General features: G+C 39.8%; 1 protein-coding gene across 14 annotated transcripts in view; it reads right to left on the minus strand.

Annotated features, from left to right (window-relative positions):
- SVIL (supervillin) overlaps positions 1-17308 on the minus strand; it is a 142411-nt gene that overhangs the window by 49892 nt on the left and 75211 nt on the right. For 8 of the 14 annotated variants that reach the window (XR_008732107.1, XM_055709484.1, XM_055709482.1 and 5 more), the window contains 5 exons: positions 15847-15938; positions 10520-10577; positions 10229-10380; positions 9144-9828; positions 1888-1971 (listed from right to left, as the gene is read on the minus strand). Coding sequence is in view for 13 of the 14 variants with exons in the window: in XM_055709486.1 (XP_055565461.1) it covers positions 1888-1971; positions 9144-9828; positions 10229-10380; positions 10520-10577; positions 15847-15938 (1071 nt within the window). In the remaining variant the exon portion in view is untranslated. The remainder of the gene's footprint in view (positions 1-1887; positions 1972-9143; positions 9829-10228; positions 10381-10519; positions 10578-15846; positions 15939-17308) is intronic. The other 6 variants (XM_055709490.1, XM_055709487.1, XM_055709481.1 and 3 more) reach the window with 3 other exon arrangements.

Consider the following 17308-nt stretch of genomic DNA (forward strand, 5'->3'; position numbering starts at 1 on the left):
ATCTTACGATGCAACCCCTTCCTCCCCCTGTCCCCAGTTCTTAGCAGTAACATTGCTCAAAAACATTCAAGTGATTCACACGCCCTCAAACATGCATGACTCCTGAGAAGGTAACTGAGCAAGCTCTGAAAACGTACAGCATGTTCCCATGAGGTCACAACTGTGTGTGTCGAACAGCACATACCCATAGCCTCAAACAAACAAGATGATCAAAACTGCTTTCTATGTTATGGAAGTGTTAGGTTCAGCCTGAAATGCAAATTTCCTTGGCAGTCACATGTGTAGTCAGATTTCTGAATATACCTAAATACTGGACAGCTTACATCATACTAAGAGGCTGTTGCATTGGGGAAAGGGACGAAAATCCACATTGTTACATCCACCTAGCCCTTCAGAGGTTTTGCCAGAGACATTTTTACTTGTGCTTTTGTGTATCATGCAAGAAATGTTACATTTAGTATAACCTGTTTCAGTATGTGACAATAAATGTTGAAAGTGCAAGCCTTAAAGCCGAAAGTGACACTATGGATGGCTGTTCTTCAGAGGGCTTGCAGGGGAGAAAAGTATTTAAAAAAAAAAAAAAAAAAAAGGAACAAACCCCCACCCCAAAACAGGCATTCTGTTTTACAATGTTTCCTTACATTCTAACATGCAAAACTGACAGGAATGTTCCCAAAAGTTACCTTACTTCAGTGTATTTTCTACAATCACCTATAGACTCGTGTAACGTCCATGCAAAACAGAGTCTTACTCTACCTTTAGACACTTAATTAACTGCTGCACTAGTGGAAGGCAAGCATGTGCAGCCGGAGGCTCTATGGCTACAACTGCAGGCAAGCTCTCCAGCAGTTCTACAGCTACATCAAGTGTTCAGACAGCTTATAGGGCGAGCGTGGGTAAATACTGCATACACAATATTAAAAATTAAAGCTCTGTACTTCCTCCTGTCCCACATGGGTACAAACAAAGATTTTAATTCTGAGGAAGGAAAGAAACTCAAGCACCACAGGAGACCAGCTTTTTATTTGAAAGCAAGCAGTCCATCTGAAAGTATGTGCAATTCCAGGCTTGCTACCAAAAGACATTTTGGAGTTTACATTATTTTTAAAAAAGCAAAATTTAGGAAAAAAGGCAAATTAATAGAGAATAAGCCAGGACATCCAAAGTTATCTGAAACACCAACGTTTCTAATATTTTGGTGTTTCTTATCCCTAAGGATCAGTGCACTTAATCAGGGAAACTTCTCAAAGTTAAGCACAGAAAGTGTTCAGTTTGAAAAAGTGATTCTTTAAACAACATGTAGCAAGCATTCGCCAGAACATCCACACTGATGTTAGTACTGGGTTATAACAATTACTTTAATCAGAATAATGGAAAAAGAGTCTTCCTGCAATGCTTCTCATGGTGGGCTAACTGCATGTGTGACCAAAATGGGAGAAAGCAGCTGCTTGTAGCTCTGATTAAGATCTTGCTTTACTTTTCAATATATTTTTTTTTTTACTTCTCTTGTACCTCTCCTTTAATATTCAAGGAATACATTGTAGGAAATGCTAAGATAGAATGGTGTGTGGTATAAAAATCTGCTGCTTTGCAGAGTACAAAGCGGAATAAATAAGTTATAAAAATCAATGGGAGCCACAATGACAGTGTCTATGGAAGAAGCTAGGGGCATTTTTACTTTATCAAAATACAATCAGTTGTAAGTTACAGTAAAAGCAGGTGCTTCAGAAAAGTTTCAGCAGCTGTTTATCCACAAGAAACAATGCTTTCTAACTTGCTGCTGTTAAAGGAAAATTAAAGGCAAATGTTAAATGAAGACAGAGTAAAGGGAAAGAAAGGGCAGGTTTGTAGTCTGATTGTTAGCCACACAGTTATGTTTCAGGATACCTGGAGGGCCAGCTGATAAGTGAAGGTGTGTCCCCTTCCGAATCTTTCTGAAGAAACCATTCAGGTTTTGCTTTCCCTGCACTACTACAGAAAACAGAACTTCAGGTAATTTTTGAGATTTCAACACATACTCCCATTTTTTCTCCCAGTCTTCCCTCCCCACTGATTTTTTTTTTCTAATTACTCAATTACAGAGGACTGTTCAGGAAAACAAAAGCACAGCAGGTTAATCAAATTGAAAGGTGATAAACTGAAAAACCCTATCATTTTCATTCCACAAACAACTAAAATGTGTTCAGAATGTTAAATACTCTGCAAAGGTAACTTTACCAAGTGTGTTTTGTCCAGAATTTGAGAAGCGAAAGCAACTATGCATTTTTTTTTATTTTTTTTTACCATTTGCCACTGGAGGTCAGTTTGAGTGTTTATGTAAGAACACCTGGAAAAGTTGCTAAAGCCATTCCTTTAATTTGTAGTTTAAAGTGGTAAAGACCACTGGGTCCAAAATGAAGTAGTTATATGAATTTAATTAATGTAGAAATTCAGATGGGTATATCATATTTCCTAAGAAATTCTCAGGAGCATCTGGAACTCCTCTGTCCTTTTGTAGCCCTGTATCACAAAAGCTTCAGAAATGCAAACCCAGTCTGCTCAAGTAAAACATGCCGTGTCACTGAGGGACAGGGGAAAGGCAAAAGCTTAAAAAACTAAGTAACCCCTATTTGATCATGTCTTGACTTTGTTCTGTTTATTCTGGAGTTGAAAGCATAGAAAGAAACACCAGCATTGCAAACTTTTAAAAGGCCTGCATGAAAGGGTATTTGCAGGCTACCTACATACTGTTTCTCAAATACTTTGCTAATGCCCAACTTCATCTACAGTCCTCCAGGAACAGCAGAATCAGAATGGTTTGGGTTGGAAGGGACTTTAAAGATCATCTAGTTCCAACCCCCCTGCCATGGGCAGGGACACCTCCCACCAGACCAGGTTGCTCAAAGCCCCATCCAGCCTGGCCTTGAACACTGCCAGGGATGGGGCATCCACAGCTTCTCTGGGCAGCCTGTGCCAGTGTCTCACCACCCTTGCAGTGAAAAATTTCTTTATATCTAATCTACATCTACCCTCTTTCAGTTTAAAGCCATTCCCCCTTGTCCTGTCACTACACACCCTTGTAAAAAGTCCCGCTCCAGCTTTCTTGCAGGCCCCTTTAGGTACTTGAAGGTGCTATATGGTGTCCCCGCAGCCTTCTCCAGGCTGAACATGGTCAACCCTCTCAGCCTGTCTTCATGGCAGAGGTGCTCCAGCCCTCTGATCATCTTCATGGCCCTCTGGACTTGCTCCAACAGGTCACATCAAATACTTTTAGCCCTGCAAGCACAGACTGTCCAGCCACACTAACATTTACAAACAAACTCCCTGCAGATGACAAGCATCCAAGCCGTTTTCCATTACCTATAGCTATGTCTGAAAGAAGTCCTCACATTGCAGTAGAGCCATCTGGGATGAAAATCCCAAATTAAGCTCCAGGTCATCTACTTCCATTTTTCTTAGCTGGTCTTTAAATAAAAATAGTTGGAAAAGGTGAAATCAATGACTGGTCTTAAGATAACAGTGTATTTACTGCAAATAGCTTTAGATTTGAGAACTCACCTACAGTTGTCATGTCATCCAAATCAAGTTTAGAAAAAGGTCAAACTAACTGTTAAAAACACCTTTTATTTTTCAAAATTTTTTTATGTTCCTAAAGAAACTGACCAAATAGGAGGTAAAAACCTTTCACAGGAGCTGTCCCCATAGCTGGAACTGCTTTGAAACAAGCAAACTTCCTTCTCGTCTCTTAATGTGTAATTTGGCACATTTTGCAGTGGGCATGGCCCAAGCAGCAATTATTTGTACTTGATCATTCATCCTTTGAAAAGAGTAGTCAGAAGGACGCAAGCCATGTTTTGAATTTAGAGTTAATCAGCCACTTCAGCAGCCAAACACAGACAATGTCAAATGATACCTTCTCAGCACTTTGTTGTTTTCTCAGTGATGGATAATAGGATTAATTATTAAATCTTCTTAGGACTGAAGGCACAAACCTTTCATATGTATTCCAAAGCAAGACACATTCATCTTCCAATTTGAACTCAGCAAATTTAAATTTAATAACAACAATTCTGCAACCTATATAACGTGGAAGTGACTACAAAACAGCAGCCACCTGGAAAGCTGGTGTTAGCCCTTATTTTGATTGCGCAAATGGCTTTATAGGAGACTACCACATAGTAGCTTTAGACAGAGTGCATGGTAATAGGCAATGACTTTACCATTCAGCAACAGGGACAAGAGTTTCTGAGAGGTTATTCTTAAATCTGAATATTACACCAGTGAGCACTCAAAGTTGTCAGAAGTATTAAAATGAAGAATGGGCTCTTGGCAATTTGGCCTTTAAAATACCAACTACTGCCTACATGCATATCCAAACAAGACCAAAAGTGTAAACTCTTAACTGGTATAAGAGCTACACCATATCTCTTGTGGGTGCAGGTGATTTTCTTCAAAAGACAGACAGTGTGGGAAACTTGTTTTATGCAAATACTGACCCAAGCCTCATCCAGAAAGAATTTGAAATTAGTAATAAAGCAGTCAGTAACTTGTACTAAGTTATGACTTATTCAAAGGGTCATAAAATGGTGTGGGTTGGAAGGGACCTCTAAAAGTCATCTAGTCCAATCCTCCTGCAATGAGCAGGGACAGCTTCAAGTAGATGAGGATGCTCAAAGCCCCGTCCAATCTGACCTGGAATGCTTCCAGGAATGGAGCATCTACCACCTCTCTGGGCAACCTGGTCCAGTGTTTCACCACCCTCATCATAAAAAAAATTCTTCCTTATGTCTAGTCTGAATCTAACCTCTTTTAGTTTAAAACCATTAACCCTTGTCCTATCACCACAGGGTCTATTAAAAATTCTGTCCCCTTCTGTCTTACAAGCCCCCTCTAATTATTGAAAGGCTGCAGTAGGGTCTTCCCAGAGCCTTCTCTTCTGCAGGCTGAACAGCTCCGACTCTCTCAGCCTTCCCTCGTAGGGGAGGTGCTGCACCCCTCTGATCATTTTTGTGGCCCTCCTCTGGACCCGCTCCAACAGGTCCATGTCTTCCCTGTGCTGAGGACTCCAGAGCTGGACGCAGCACTCCAGGTGGGGTCTCACCACCATGGAGTAGAGGGGCAGAATCATCTCCCTCAGCCTGCTGGCCACACTTCTTTTGATGCAGCCCAAGATACGGTTGGGTTTCTGGGCTGCAAGCACACATTGCTGGCCTATGTCCAGCTTTTCATCTACCAGTACCCCCAAGTCCTTCTCCTCAAAGCTGCTCGCAATCCATTCATCCCCCAGCCTGTATTGGTATCAGGGGTTGCCCCCACCCAGGTGCAGGACCTTGCACTTGGCTTTGTTGAACCTCATGAGGTTCACATGGGTCCACTCCTCAAGGTTGTCCAGGTCCCTCTAAATGGTAACCTGTCCCTCAGGCATGGCAGCTGCACCACTCAGCTTGGTGTTGCCTGCCAACTTGCTGAGGGTGCACTCGATCCCACTGTCTGTGACATTGGTGAAGATACTAACCAGTGCTGGTCTCAATGTGGACCCCTGAGGGACACTGCTTGTCACCAATCTCCACCTGCACATTGAGCCATTGACCACCACTCTCTGGATGCGACCATCCAACTAATTCCTCATCCAGTGAACTGTCCACCTATTAAATCCATATCTTGCCAATTTAGAGAAGAATGTTGTGAGGAACCATGTCAAAGGCCTTACAGAAGTCCAGACAGATGACATCCATAGCTCTTCCCTTATCCACTGATTTAGTCACTCCATAATAGAAGGCCACTAGGTTGGTCAGGCAGGACCCACCCTTGGTTAAGCCTTGAATCACCTCCCTGTTCTCCATGTGCCTTAGCATAGCTTCTAGAAGGATTTGTTCCACGATCTTCCCAGGCACAGATGTGAGGCTGACAGGTTGGTAGCTCCCAGAGCCCTCCTTTCTACCCTTTGTAAAAATTGGTGCAATATTTCCCATTTTCCAGTCACCAGGGTCTTCACCTGACTGCCATGACTTTTCAAATATCATGGAGAGTAGCTTGGCAACTGCATCAGCTAATTCTCACAGGACTCTGGGATGCATCTTGTCAGGTACCATACTCATGCGTATTCAGGTTCCTCAGGCATCCATGAACCTGATCGTCTCTTACAGTGCGAGGGACTGTGCTCCCTCAGTCCCTGTCTTGCGGTCCATCCACTCAAGAAGTGTTAGAAGATAGGCTGCCAGTGAAGACTGAGGCAAGGAAGTTGTTGAATACCTCAGCCTTTTCGTCTGTTGTTACCAGTTTGCCATACTTGATCATTGGGGGTGTGTGCTTTCTTTGACCTTCCTTTTCTGGTAGACATACCTGTAGAAACCCTTCTTACTATTTTTTGCATTCCTTGCCACGTTCAGCTCCAGACACACCTTGGCCTTCCTGACCCCATCCCTATACAACCAGGCAGCAACCCCTATACTCTTCCCAGGATACCTGTCCGTGCTTCCACTGCCTGTGCATTTCCTTCTGGCCCTCTAGTTTGACCAGCAGGTCTTGACTGATCCATGCAGGTCTCTTGCTTTCCCGATTTCTTACACTGGGCGGATCAAGAACTCTTGCACTTTATGGAAAGCATACTTAAAGGATCTGCCAACTCTATTCCTGATGCTTTTGCCCCACTCTCTTTTGTTTAGTATGGCACTACTGCAGAGCGTAGAGACTGCAGAGAAGTAAACCTGACCATACTACAAATGGGATGGAGTTGTCAGAACTTACTTCAAAATGGATCTTACCTATCTAGAAATCGAGAACAACAAAGTCTCAAAAAAAGGAAGACCTTGCAGAAGGGGCCTGTCTCCAGTGTTTGCCGAACATAGCTGACCCCTTAGTGCTTCACACATATAACTTTTAACAAATTTAAAAATATGTCCCCATTAAAAACAGTTTCCTTATAATTCTCTTCCACCCAACTTTTGCAGCATCTTTTATTATAAATAAATAGGTAATGCCAGAAGTGGCAGCTTTAAAAAGAAACAGCTGGAATTTGTGAATGATTTGATAATGCCTTCAGCCTGCTCAGTCTGAACTTGTAACTGGTTTATAAAGCTGCATTATAAAAAAAACCCCACACTTGCTAACTAAAAATGAAGGAGCTTTATAAGGAGACATGGTTTCTCTACATTAAAGGCTGATCTGTGAATGAGGAGGTTCAGGTGTCTCTCTATAGCCAGCACGTGTTTCACCAGGACAACTGCTATCCCACCAATGCTGTGTGCAGCGCAGCTTCTCCTGAGCTGGAGAGAACAATCTAGAAGGCATTTCATTATTCAGTGCTTTATTGGTTTCCCCTCACAGAAACAGGGACTAGGATTTCTTTATGAAAGTAAAAAAATAAACCCTCTTTTTACACTGCAGCAGACCATTCTTGGCTATAAAGTTTGATGGGATATTCTCTTTGCTGTCCTAAGGCTGAAAAATTTGTCCCTTCCTTCACATGATAAAACAAAGAAAAGAACCTGTCAAGGGTCCATTGCTCCAATTTCCCTTCCTATCAGTAACTGGATTAGTCAAGAGATTTATCTCAAATTTACTATTTGAGGATAAGGGATAATATTTTGTAGCATTTGAGTTGCGACTGCTTTAAAGACAAGTTTTTTGGCGCCTGAAAGAACCTAGTCAGCTCAAGGAGTTTCAGCACAACTCTGGTCTCAGCTGCATGGGTGATCCCGCAATGAGTATTTTCCTTATTGTAGCACCAGAATTATAAGCTTAAAACATAAACTAAATAGAAGGTCATACTTCCTAAGTATGTTGATATGTTGACTTACTTTCCCTCTGATGGCTTTTTTGAAATTACAATATTCCTTTAAAATTTTGGCTTAATTGGGAGAGTCCAATGATAGCTCATATAGCTACGTATCCATGCAAAAGATGACGAGCAGGATTAGAAGTCACCTAAACAATGAAAAGCTATGAAACAGATATTAAAGAGACTATACTGGTGTATCCTATGCAATAAAGTGAAACAAAAAAGGCTAAGTACATTTCAGCAGTTTACAGGCACTGTAAATAGATGACTTAATACTCCAGGTGATTAACCTTCGACATGGAAGACTGCTTCATTCAAACTTTAAGGTATGCTTATGCTAGTTAATAAGAAAGGCCACAACAAATAAGAATCAAGTTTTTTGATTTTGAAGGGAGGATTAAAGCCACCGAGTCAAGGTAGCTTGCTTCTGAACCTACTGCAAAAAATGCCAAAATGTGTAGTTGTTCTGTTTATGCCAGTTCATTTCAGTTCCTTAGAAACAGTCAGCACTGCTCAGCATGATGCAGATGTGTTTACAATTAAGTTCTCATTACAATTTACATCATTTTGAGCTGCAACACTAACAAGTTTTTACAGTTATTATTTTACATCTATGCATCTACATAGAAATTAAAGAATCACACTTAGAGAAAATCTTGCTTTTAAATTCTTAGCTACGCGTTGTTTCCAGTTACCATACCATAATGTGAAATTATGATGTGAAATTAGTGAAAACTGTTGTGGGTTTTTTTCCTTCTGGATTACTGGAGTAAATTTGTCAAATCTGAAGCAATTTAGCATACCACGAGGAAGGCTACATTTTCTTAAATTCAGCATGAAATTTTAACTCTCCCCTCTGCCCCTTCACACACATACCCCAATATTATCTGAAAGATGAACTGTAACAGTTCAGAAGGTTTTTTACACTGTCTCAGCAGGAAAAGGACTATTATTTCAACTGACCCAAGACGCTTTTCAGCTTTAAACTCTGAGAACTGTTTTGTTTTCGCTGAAGCCATCACATAGCTATTCAAGCCTTTGCTGAGAAACAACTTGCCTTTACTTGGAACCCCCCCACCAAACAATTACAAGATGCCGAATAAAAAGTTAAAGGCTTACTCTAATGGAGAAAAGAAATAGTTATGGAGAATAGTTAAGGAGAAAGAAAAAAAAAAAAAAAGCAGATTTAGAACCATAAGTGCCTCAGTTTCTAGTTTGCATAAATATCTTAGTTATTCCTCTCCTCCCACCCCCAAAGGGCCTGAGACATCCAAAGCCTCTTAATACATTCATCAACGGTAATAAATACATTAGACATTGCTGCAGAAGGTGATCTAAGATAAAAGAAGCTACTGTACAAACAGAAAATAAAAATCATGCTTACCTTTGTCTGATGTTGCTGTGCAAGTGCTGGTCATTCTGCAAATGGATTGGTGAGGCTGCCCGCTTTGGTGACGAAAGGGACTCTCTGGGGGTTTGCTTTGGTGATATTGGCACTTCATTATAGGAGGAAGATTCTCGCCCAGGAAGTGAAAGGGAGACAGAACTATCCAAGGTTGCTGAAGGGTCAGAAACCTGTCCAATGGCACTGTCATCATCTGCTTTTCCATCACTCTTTTCATTTGAGAGGTCTTCTTTGTCTGGAACAACATCTTTTCCATGGCTGGAGCACTCTTTGGATTCAGCAATCACACTCTTCGACTCCTTCACCTCAGTCCTAGACAAATACAAGGAGCCACAGTCCTTGTTGTCATCACCTTGCCTTTCACTTTTCATTCCCTTTCTTTCCATGCTGTCAGGATCTTTCCTTGCCCGTGTATATCTGGATGAGTAGTCAGAATCCAAATCAGAATCAAGAGATAATCCATATTTTTCTGCCAGCTGGCGCCGCCTTTCTGCCTTGTACCTAGCTATTCTTTCTGCTTTTGACTCTAGTTCCTGGACATCCATGTTTCCTGTAGTATATAAGGGCTCTGTATTACCTCCTGTGATTTCTGTTCGGTATCTTGATGATCTGGGTTGTTTTTCTACAGAAGAATCTGAAGTTTCTTCCTCTTCATTTGATCTTCCTGTCAAAAGTACACCATATATGAGCAAGTCCATCCCAAAACTCCAAGTACCCTACCTGCCATCCACATCAAGTGAACTAAAAGCTTCCCATTTTCTTACAAAGTGTACTAATGACTAAACAGACACATGACATTTTTGCACTTATATCTCATACAAATGATTAAGAAATGTGTATTATTTATAATTCTTTACAAGACTCATATGAAATTATTGTTTGTTTAAAACAATATGGATAATAAACCTTTTTCAAATAAGACAACTGAAGAATTAAAAGGCAAGTTAAAAAACCCCCTGACTACAGCTCTTCTATAAAACTCCCTTCCATGTACTGCACAAATGATAGGGCAGTAAACATGAAGTAATTCAGCAATACAAGATTGACTGATATATGCTGCTTACCTAGGTGGGGACTGTATGGATCAGTTGCACGCATATATCTCGGTGTATCTTCCTCTAGTAATCGGTGTGTGACTGATCCTGGACAGTTTTGTAGAAGCATAGGCTGCGTATCATTTTCAATTCCTTCTAAGCGTCTAGCTATTCTCTCTTTTCTGAAAAAGATGTTAACAATGTGAAATCAAGCATCTTTGAAGATTTGAGGTTTCTAAGTTTCTAAGAGGAGATAACAAAACAGCCGTGTGTTTTGTTTTAAAGGCCAAAGACTTTTTTTTTTTTTTTTTTTTTTTTTACCTTTTCATTTCCAAAAAATCTTGGTGGTTTGGTTCAAACAGTTTTCTTAATTCTGAAACTGAGACAACAAAAGATTATGCAGTTTATAAGCTACTAAGCTTCAGAAAACTCACAGAAACTTGCTATAATGCTTTAGGATAAGAAGGAACAGTCAAATAGAGGTAAGAGGTTTGAAACAGCTTTTGTCAGGGAACAAACATTTTCCTTGTTTTACTCGATTATTAAGCTTGTGTTGTCAAAAGTGCATTAGGTACACAGGTGTAAACACCAAGGTGTCCTCCCCTCCAGGTACTTCCAGGCTAAGGTAGAACCTGCTATGCCATCCTAGCAGTTTTCAAAATCTATTACAAAGTGGGTATGTTGTATTTTGATTAGCTGAGGTCAAGCTCACATGCTATAATAACCTATTTCAAAACCAGGTAGTATGGAACTACTGCTTTATCTTGTCTAAACAGAGGTTGGGGACTGAGTATGTTTAAAGAGAAACAGTGTCCTCTATTCCTTACTTTCCTCCACTCCCTTATATTGAGCAAATTGCAAGAATCGCAGTGACTCATGGTTGGAGTAAAAGTTACCATGTACCCTCATGATATTCCTGCATGGTTAATCACTTTCTACCTTGCTAATTTTCCCTTGTAGTTTCAATTGGACATACTTTCCTTCTCTCCCCCTAAACTGTTTGGTGGTGTTATGTGCTAGTAGACAGCTGTCACAGTTCACAAAATAGTAGTGAACCAACAGGAGGCATGACAGATGAAGTAATCCCTATATATATATACACACACACACATGTGCAGTTATCAGTGATGTTTGCAAACCACACTGGAGCAGTGAGTGCTACATAAACAAGTATGGTGTGACTTCTTACCACCAGGAAGAGAAACCATCCACATTGCCAAAGGATGGGGAGGGGGAAGGTGGTGTGCCTAACAACCCCCTGCCACATACCCACCCATATCATTGCCTTGGCAAAGATACGGTGCTAAAAGCTGTATGTGCCTTCTGATGTAATGCACCTCTGGGGTTCTGATCCTGTTGACCCAGGGATCACAAGTTAAAGCAAGCTAAAGCCTACAGCCTGCTAAGTCAGCCTTAGATTGCCATCAGAAATGCCTGATGAGCCAGAAGTGTCCAGTAGACGCTGTTCCACACCACAGCAGAAGTAAATCTATCACCTTTTTTCCCTACCGGACTTCCTAGCTCTAGATACTTAGAAGATAAACATTATTGAAACACTACCCTTTCAAAGGTCTGATGCACCTTCTCTCGCTTTCCTCTGCATGCATCGCTAAGTCAGGGTTTCAGCTCAGCTGATGGATATTCAGGAAGCTGGCTATAGTCAATACCACTGCTCATACCTCATAGATACAGACACTATTGACATTGGCTGCCATATCAACCTTATGTGCTGAAAGGCCACTAGGACTTCAGGTAAAATTTCTTGCATCACCAAGAATGAATGTGTTCTGATCATGACTCCTCAGAGAAGCAAATGAATGAGGTATGAATGTAGTGTCTGAGGCTACACGAGGGCCCACTGAGCATGTGTGATTAACCAGGGGAAGAAATCAACTGGGCCACTCCCCAAAACAACTCGTTTAGTCTACATTTTTACAGAAAGTAGACTCAAGCTATCCGCCTCAATTCCTCAAGCCAGGTTAGCTCAGATTGTGATCATGCCATGAAAAAAAATCTGATACGTACACATTTGATGCAACTAGCAATGCAGAGTAGCCAAGTATGCAGCTACTTAACAGCACTAACCCAAGGGACACTTCTTCCACGCCTAGTTTCAGCATCTGCAGCAAAGCAGATTGAAGCCTATATACTGCTGATGAGGTTTACAGTGCAAGATAGCCACTGAAAGTCAGCAAGCTCCAGGCACAGATCTCTGGAGACGGGTGGAAACTGGACTTGGGCAATGCAGAATTTGCATCCTGAACCAATACCAAAGCAAAGGTGAGCCTTTACATGTTGTTTTCACAGTTTTTTCTCACAATGCATGAGCAGTTCCTGCAGCTGCCCTGCCTATTCAAGCTGTGCTAGCTATAGAAGTGTATTAAACAGAGAATTTAACCATATGAAACCAGCTTTCATCTCACATTCACACCAAAGAAAATGATTTCTTACGAATATTTCCCTCTCACCTCTGCCAAATCTACTTCTGTTTAAGTTTGTTCCTCTGGCTTTTAAGAGTTTTTCTGTTCCATCTGTTGGCTATACATACATGAAATGGTCAAAACAAAGCCCATAACTGTTCTGCCACTTCAGACAGGTCAAAGGCCTCCACAGCTCACAGTTAATAAAAATACATTCCATCCAAATCCTGATCATTTTTCTTCCCTAGTCACCAATTTATACAGTCCCTAAAACCATCATCAGAGAACAGGTCTTTTACCCAGCTTTAGTAAAGCTCTAAAGCATAGCTTCATATACTAAAGTCATCTTCCCACCTCCCCCCAAAAAAAGGAAACGTGACTATAAGTTGTTCATATACAAGAAATGTGGAACATCCAAAGAACTCCCAGCAGCATTAGCTCAACACCCTCTTGCTATGTGTTAGCTGAAGTTCCAGAGATTCTACTACCCTTTTGCAGTCCTAAAAAGAGCACTGGCCTCATGAAGAATCTCTCCAACACCTTCCCAAACAAGATGGGACAAAAATAGCATGGGACTACTCTTATGCTGCCTTACACTTTTTCCACACTTGAGATTCCAGACAGTAATTTCAGCTAGGTTGGCCAACATCTGCAGAGCTTTTTTGTGAAAGCAGTTTCAGCAATATTCTTTGTCTGGGGAAGTGGGGAAAAGAAGCACAAATAAAGCAAAAAAAGAATACAAAATGCAGGAAGTCTTCTACTCTAGTGATTTCTTTTTGCTGAATAAAATATTTGACTTCAAAACATGAAAGCCAGTTGGAGAAATTTCACTCATAAGGACAGTGGTTGGCCATTGCAAGCTTAGTGATAGGGTTTCTCTTTTTTAGTTTGCAGTTTGGACATGTTGGTGCCAATCTCCCATCTGTTCATGGGATGTTTCTCCCCATGACCATCAAAGGCTATACCATTTCAAAAACATCCATGACAGTGTTAAAGAATAACACCACTTCTACCTAAGACGTAGCACAAAGATCTGATTCAGCACATATGAAAAGACTAAGAAGCTTAAAATAATTAAATTCACAGTAAAAGCTCCTCATCTAAGTTTCTTCACGCCAACACACTTTGTAAGCACTGCTGCTCAGTATAGTTGAGGGCAACAGGAAGAACAGCCACAGTTCAGGAACAGCCCTGAACTTCAGGCTTTAGTTTAGGATGTTGAGCAGGTTGCTATGGCAGGATACTCTCTAAGGTAGACTCCCAAGAGGCATCTTAATTTTGGTAACTGTAGACCTTCTGAGCAAAATTTACCTCCTAATACCAGTATTTAGCAAAAGCAGTATTGTTTCATGCCTTGTCCCAGAATAAAAAACAAAAAGTACATTTGGAGGGCACCTTATAAAAATGCTTATAAAACTCCTTACATTAAGGTGAAAGATTTCTTACAGATTTCAGAAATCTTTCAGAATCATTTGTTACAGAATATAAATATGTTTTTGCTGAAAGCCCTCTTTGACAACAGCAGAGGGGAAACGTGGATAAAGTTGCAGGCATGTGACAGCAGTTTTATTTTTAAAATACAGAAGCTGTAAAAACTAAATCAAGCCTTCCAAAAGTCCCTACTAGAGAGTGAACACATAAAATTGTGAAGCCTGTATAGATGTGGATCAGAAGTTTACCTGCCAGAGGCTTAATTTCTCAGAGCTAGTAAATAACCATTGCAATGCAGGTATATACATTTTCATTTTGAGGAAAATTTAATGCAATAGTGAAGCCTACCAGCCTTGTCCCTAACTCCTCTTCTCACCTAGAAAGATGATAGTCTGCAAACTTGAGAAGCATTTATCTTTTCTTTGTGCTAGCAGAGGCATACTAAATGTCAAATACGTAACTGCAGGCAGCAATGTGTGAGACTTCAGCTAGACTCTTTGAACTTCAGTTCAGTCTGTATCAGTTGAGAATTAAATATAATCCTCCAGTTTTCCAACATGTGCAAATCTGGATCGAAGTTAGGCCCTGGATGGGACAAATAACCTGGATTTTTGGAAAGTGTTTGGCCTTAAGTAGTCCCTCAGAATGTAACCATCAGCTCGCACTGCTAATTTTTTCTTAAGTTTGGTACACACCAAATCTGATGCCTTTATTGAGAGAATAATTTCTTAGGAAATAGAGACATCTGGGAAAAGAAATTAATTCACTGAGAAGAAACTTACGAAGAAGGTTTTTCAAGTGAAGGCTCTTGCAATTAAGTTGTTGGCCAGCATGACTATCAGGGTGTTCTCAGGGCATCTGTATTGTATAAATTACTCTATCCCATCATTATGTCAATCAAGTCTCTTTGAACATCTGTAATGATTATATTTTTTAAAAAGCACATCAAATATCACTTAAGTGTTATACTGGAAGAAAGCTCCTTTCTAAAGGAACTTTGCAACAAATGACATTAAAAGAGCAAGCCAGTTCCTTTACGCTGAGATTAGCGCATCTAGCCTTGTAGTTTGTCTGAAAAGGGCAAATACCATTAGATTTTTAATCGAAGTTCTGAGATTCACAGCATCTCTGAGTGAAAGGAACATATTTATGCCAGTTACATGTTGATCTTACGTCAAAATGTCCCCCTTTACTCGTCAAGAGCTATTTCCTAGCAGACTGTGATCTCTTCTAAATAATTCAGGAGAATTAATTGTCACCTCTACCTGAACTGTGTCAAAAGATAAGAGACAGAACTTCTGTTTTCTTCATAAGTCATTCAGACTAAGACAAAAGTTTAAAGAAAAAAAATTCCCAAACCCCATATCTACTGCAGGTCCTTTAGCATGCAAGATTAAAATTCAGTGTGTAGTCAGTAACACAAGCACAGTGATTCTCCCAGCCACTGAAGGGGACTGGAAAAAGCTATGACTACAAGCCAAGTTAGTACACTTGAAATCAGTACTAATCTAACTATACAAAGAAACCGCTCTCAAGTTCTGAATTTCAACTAATCTTAACCTATTGAAAACTAAGTAAATAAAGCAGCACTTTTTGAAGCAGGGATGTAAAAAGGCCTTGTAAAAGAGCATTGGTTAATCCCGTTTTATCCCCTATGCATACTTCACAGGGAAAAGAAAACTCATTTACAAAACATCCGTGCCTAAGTGATCTTAACTGTGCCTTGCGCTTCGATAGACTAAACTTCACATGCTGTTAAATTACCACTTGTGTTCATAATGTGTCTCCCTTACCTACCTTTTGGAAGTACTGCTAAGAGATTAGCATCGATATCCTTTGTGCTGTTTGCAAGTTCTTCTTTATCTTCAAATGAGAATTCCTTCTGAAAACTGAAAGCAACATCTGGTTTACAGAATTGTGGATGTTTCTGCTACAAATCAAATAAACCCAAGATGTAACCAATTTACTGCAAGATAGTGTAACAGAGATACCAAAGAAAATATTTTCCATAAGAACAAAATAAGAAATAACCCCAAGAAACTCACAAAGCCAAACTGAACATAATTTGAAACTTGTTTGGAACAGACTGTGACACATTTTTACATTAAAATAGTGACTGGAGACTGCCTTCAAAATGCTCTACTAGCAACTACATTTGAAATTGTCTATACTGAATGATTCTTCATAAATATTTAAACATATTTCATCAAACGCAGTACTGCATGTTCATTCCACCTAGAAGCCTTATGCATGACTGCCCTATTGTTGTTACTGCATTGATGTCTGGATCTTATATGGCTTGTAGTACACTAATATGAGCAGCAGATCATTTAGTTTTATATCTTGTCTTTTCAAAACAGCAAAAATGTCCATTTAGATGAAACAAAACATTTCTTTAAATATGTTCATTAAATATACAAATTTTAACTGTAAAATTTAGGTGTCATAATGGTCTAAGGTAGCTACTGTCTACAAAGACTTTTTTAGAGGAAGTATTCCTCCTTTTGGGTAAAACAGAGTGAGATTTTTTTCTCTCCAATTATTAAAAATAGAGAGAACTGCTGTATTCTGCCATTATGACTTCTAAACTATCCCAACCAGGCATAAGAAAACTTACACTAGTCTTAAAACCTTTAGTAAACTGTGTGGACAGGTGTAACAGATACAAAATCCCACAGTGATCCCAGGCTCTTCATTTTGCCATGGTAATGATGTGCCGTATCATTTACTGTCATTTTGGTAAGACAAATTGCACAGCCTTCCTGCTGGAAAATCCTTCCTCAGTATAGTTTTAAAATGGCTTTTTAAATAAACGAATACCCTTTCATCAAGGATATTTGGTTAGAAATGAAAAAAAAAAAAGGTTTTAAAAAAATTCTGTACTCACTATTCCAGTACAAAAACTTTTCAATGAGAAATGTAACATGTAATGACTAATAACTTTTTATATGAACTCCAAGAAGTATTTGCTTCTTTATCATTTATAGATAATACTCCTTTGTAAGACACTGAAGAGAGAATAAAATTCTTCCAATGACAATAAAGAAATTAGGCTGTGTCACATTGAGGCACCATGCCACCTGCTCCTAATTGTCTCCAACAACTGCACTTACAGATATTATTCCAAGTACTGCCAAGAAAAGCAATGTTAGCCACTACAGAAAATAGAAGGGAGAAGATGAAGAGCTGCGATAAGCTGTCCATTACAGAAAACTGTGTATCCTTACAGGGTAAAAACACTTGGACAAAACTAAACAAA

This window comes from Falco cherrug, chromosome 4 (assembly GCF_023634085.1).
Source record: "Falco cherrug isolate bFalChe1 chromosome 4, bFalChe1.pri, whole genome shotgun sequence".
NCBI classification, from domain to species: domain Eukaryota; kingdom Metazoa; phylum Chordata; class Aves; order Falconiformes; family Falconidae; genus Falco; species Falco cherrug.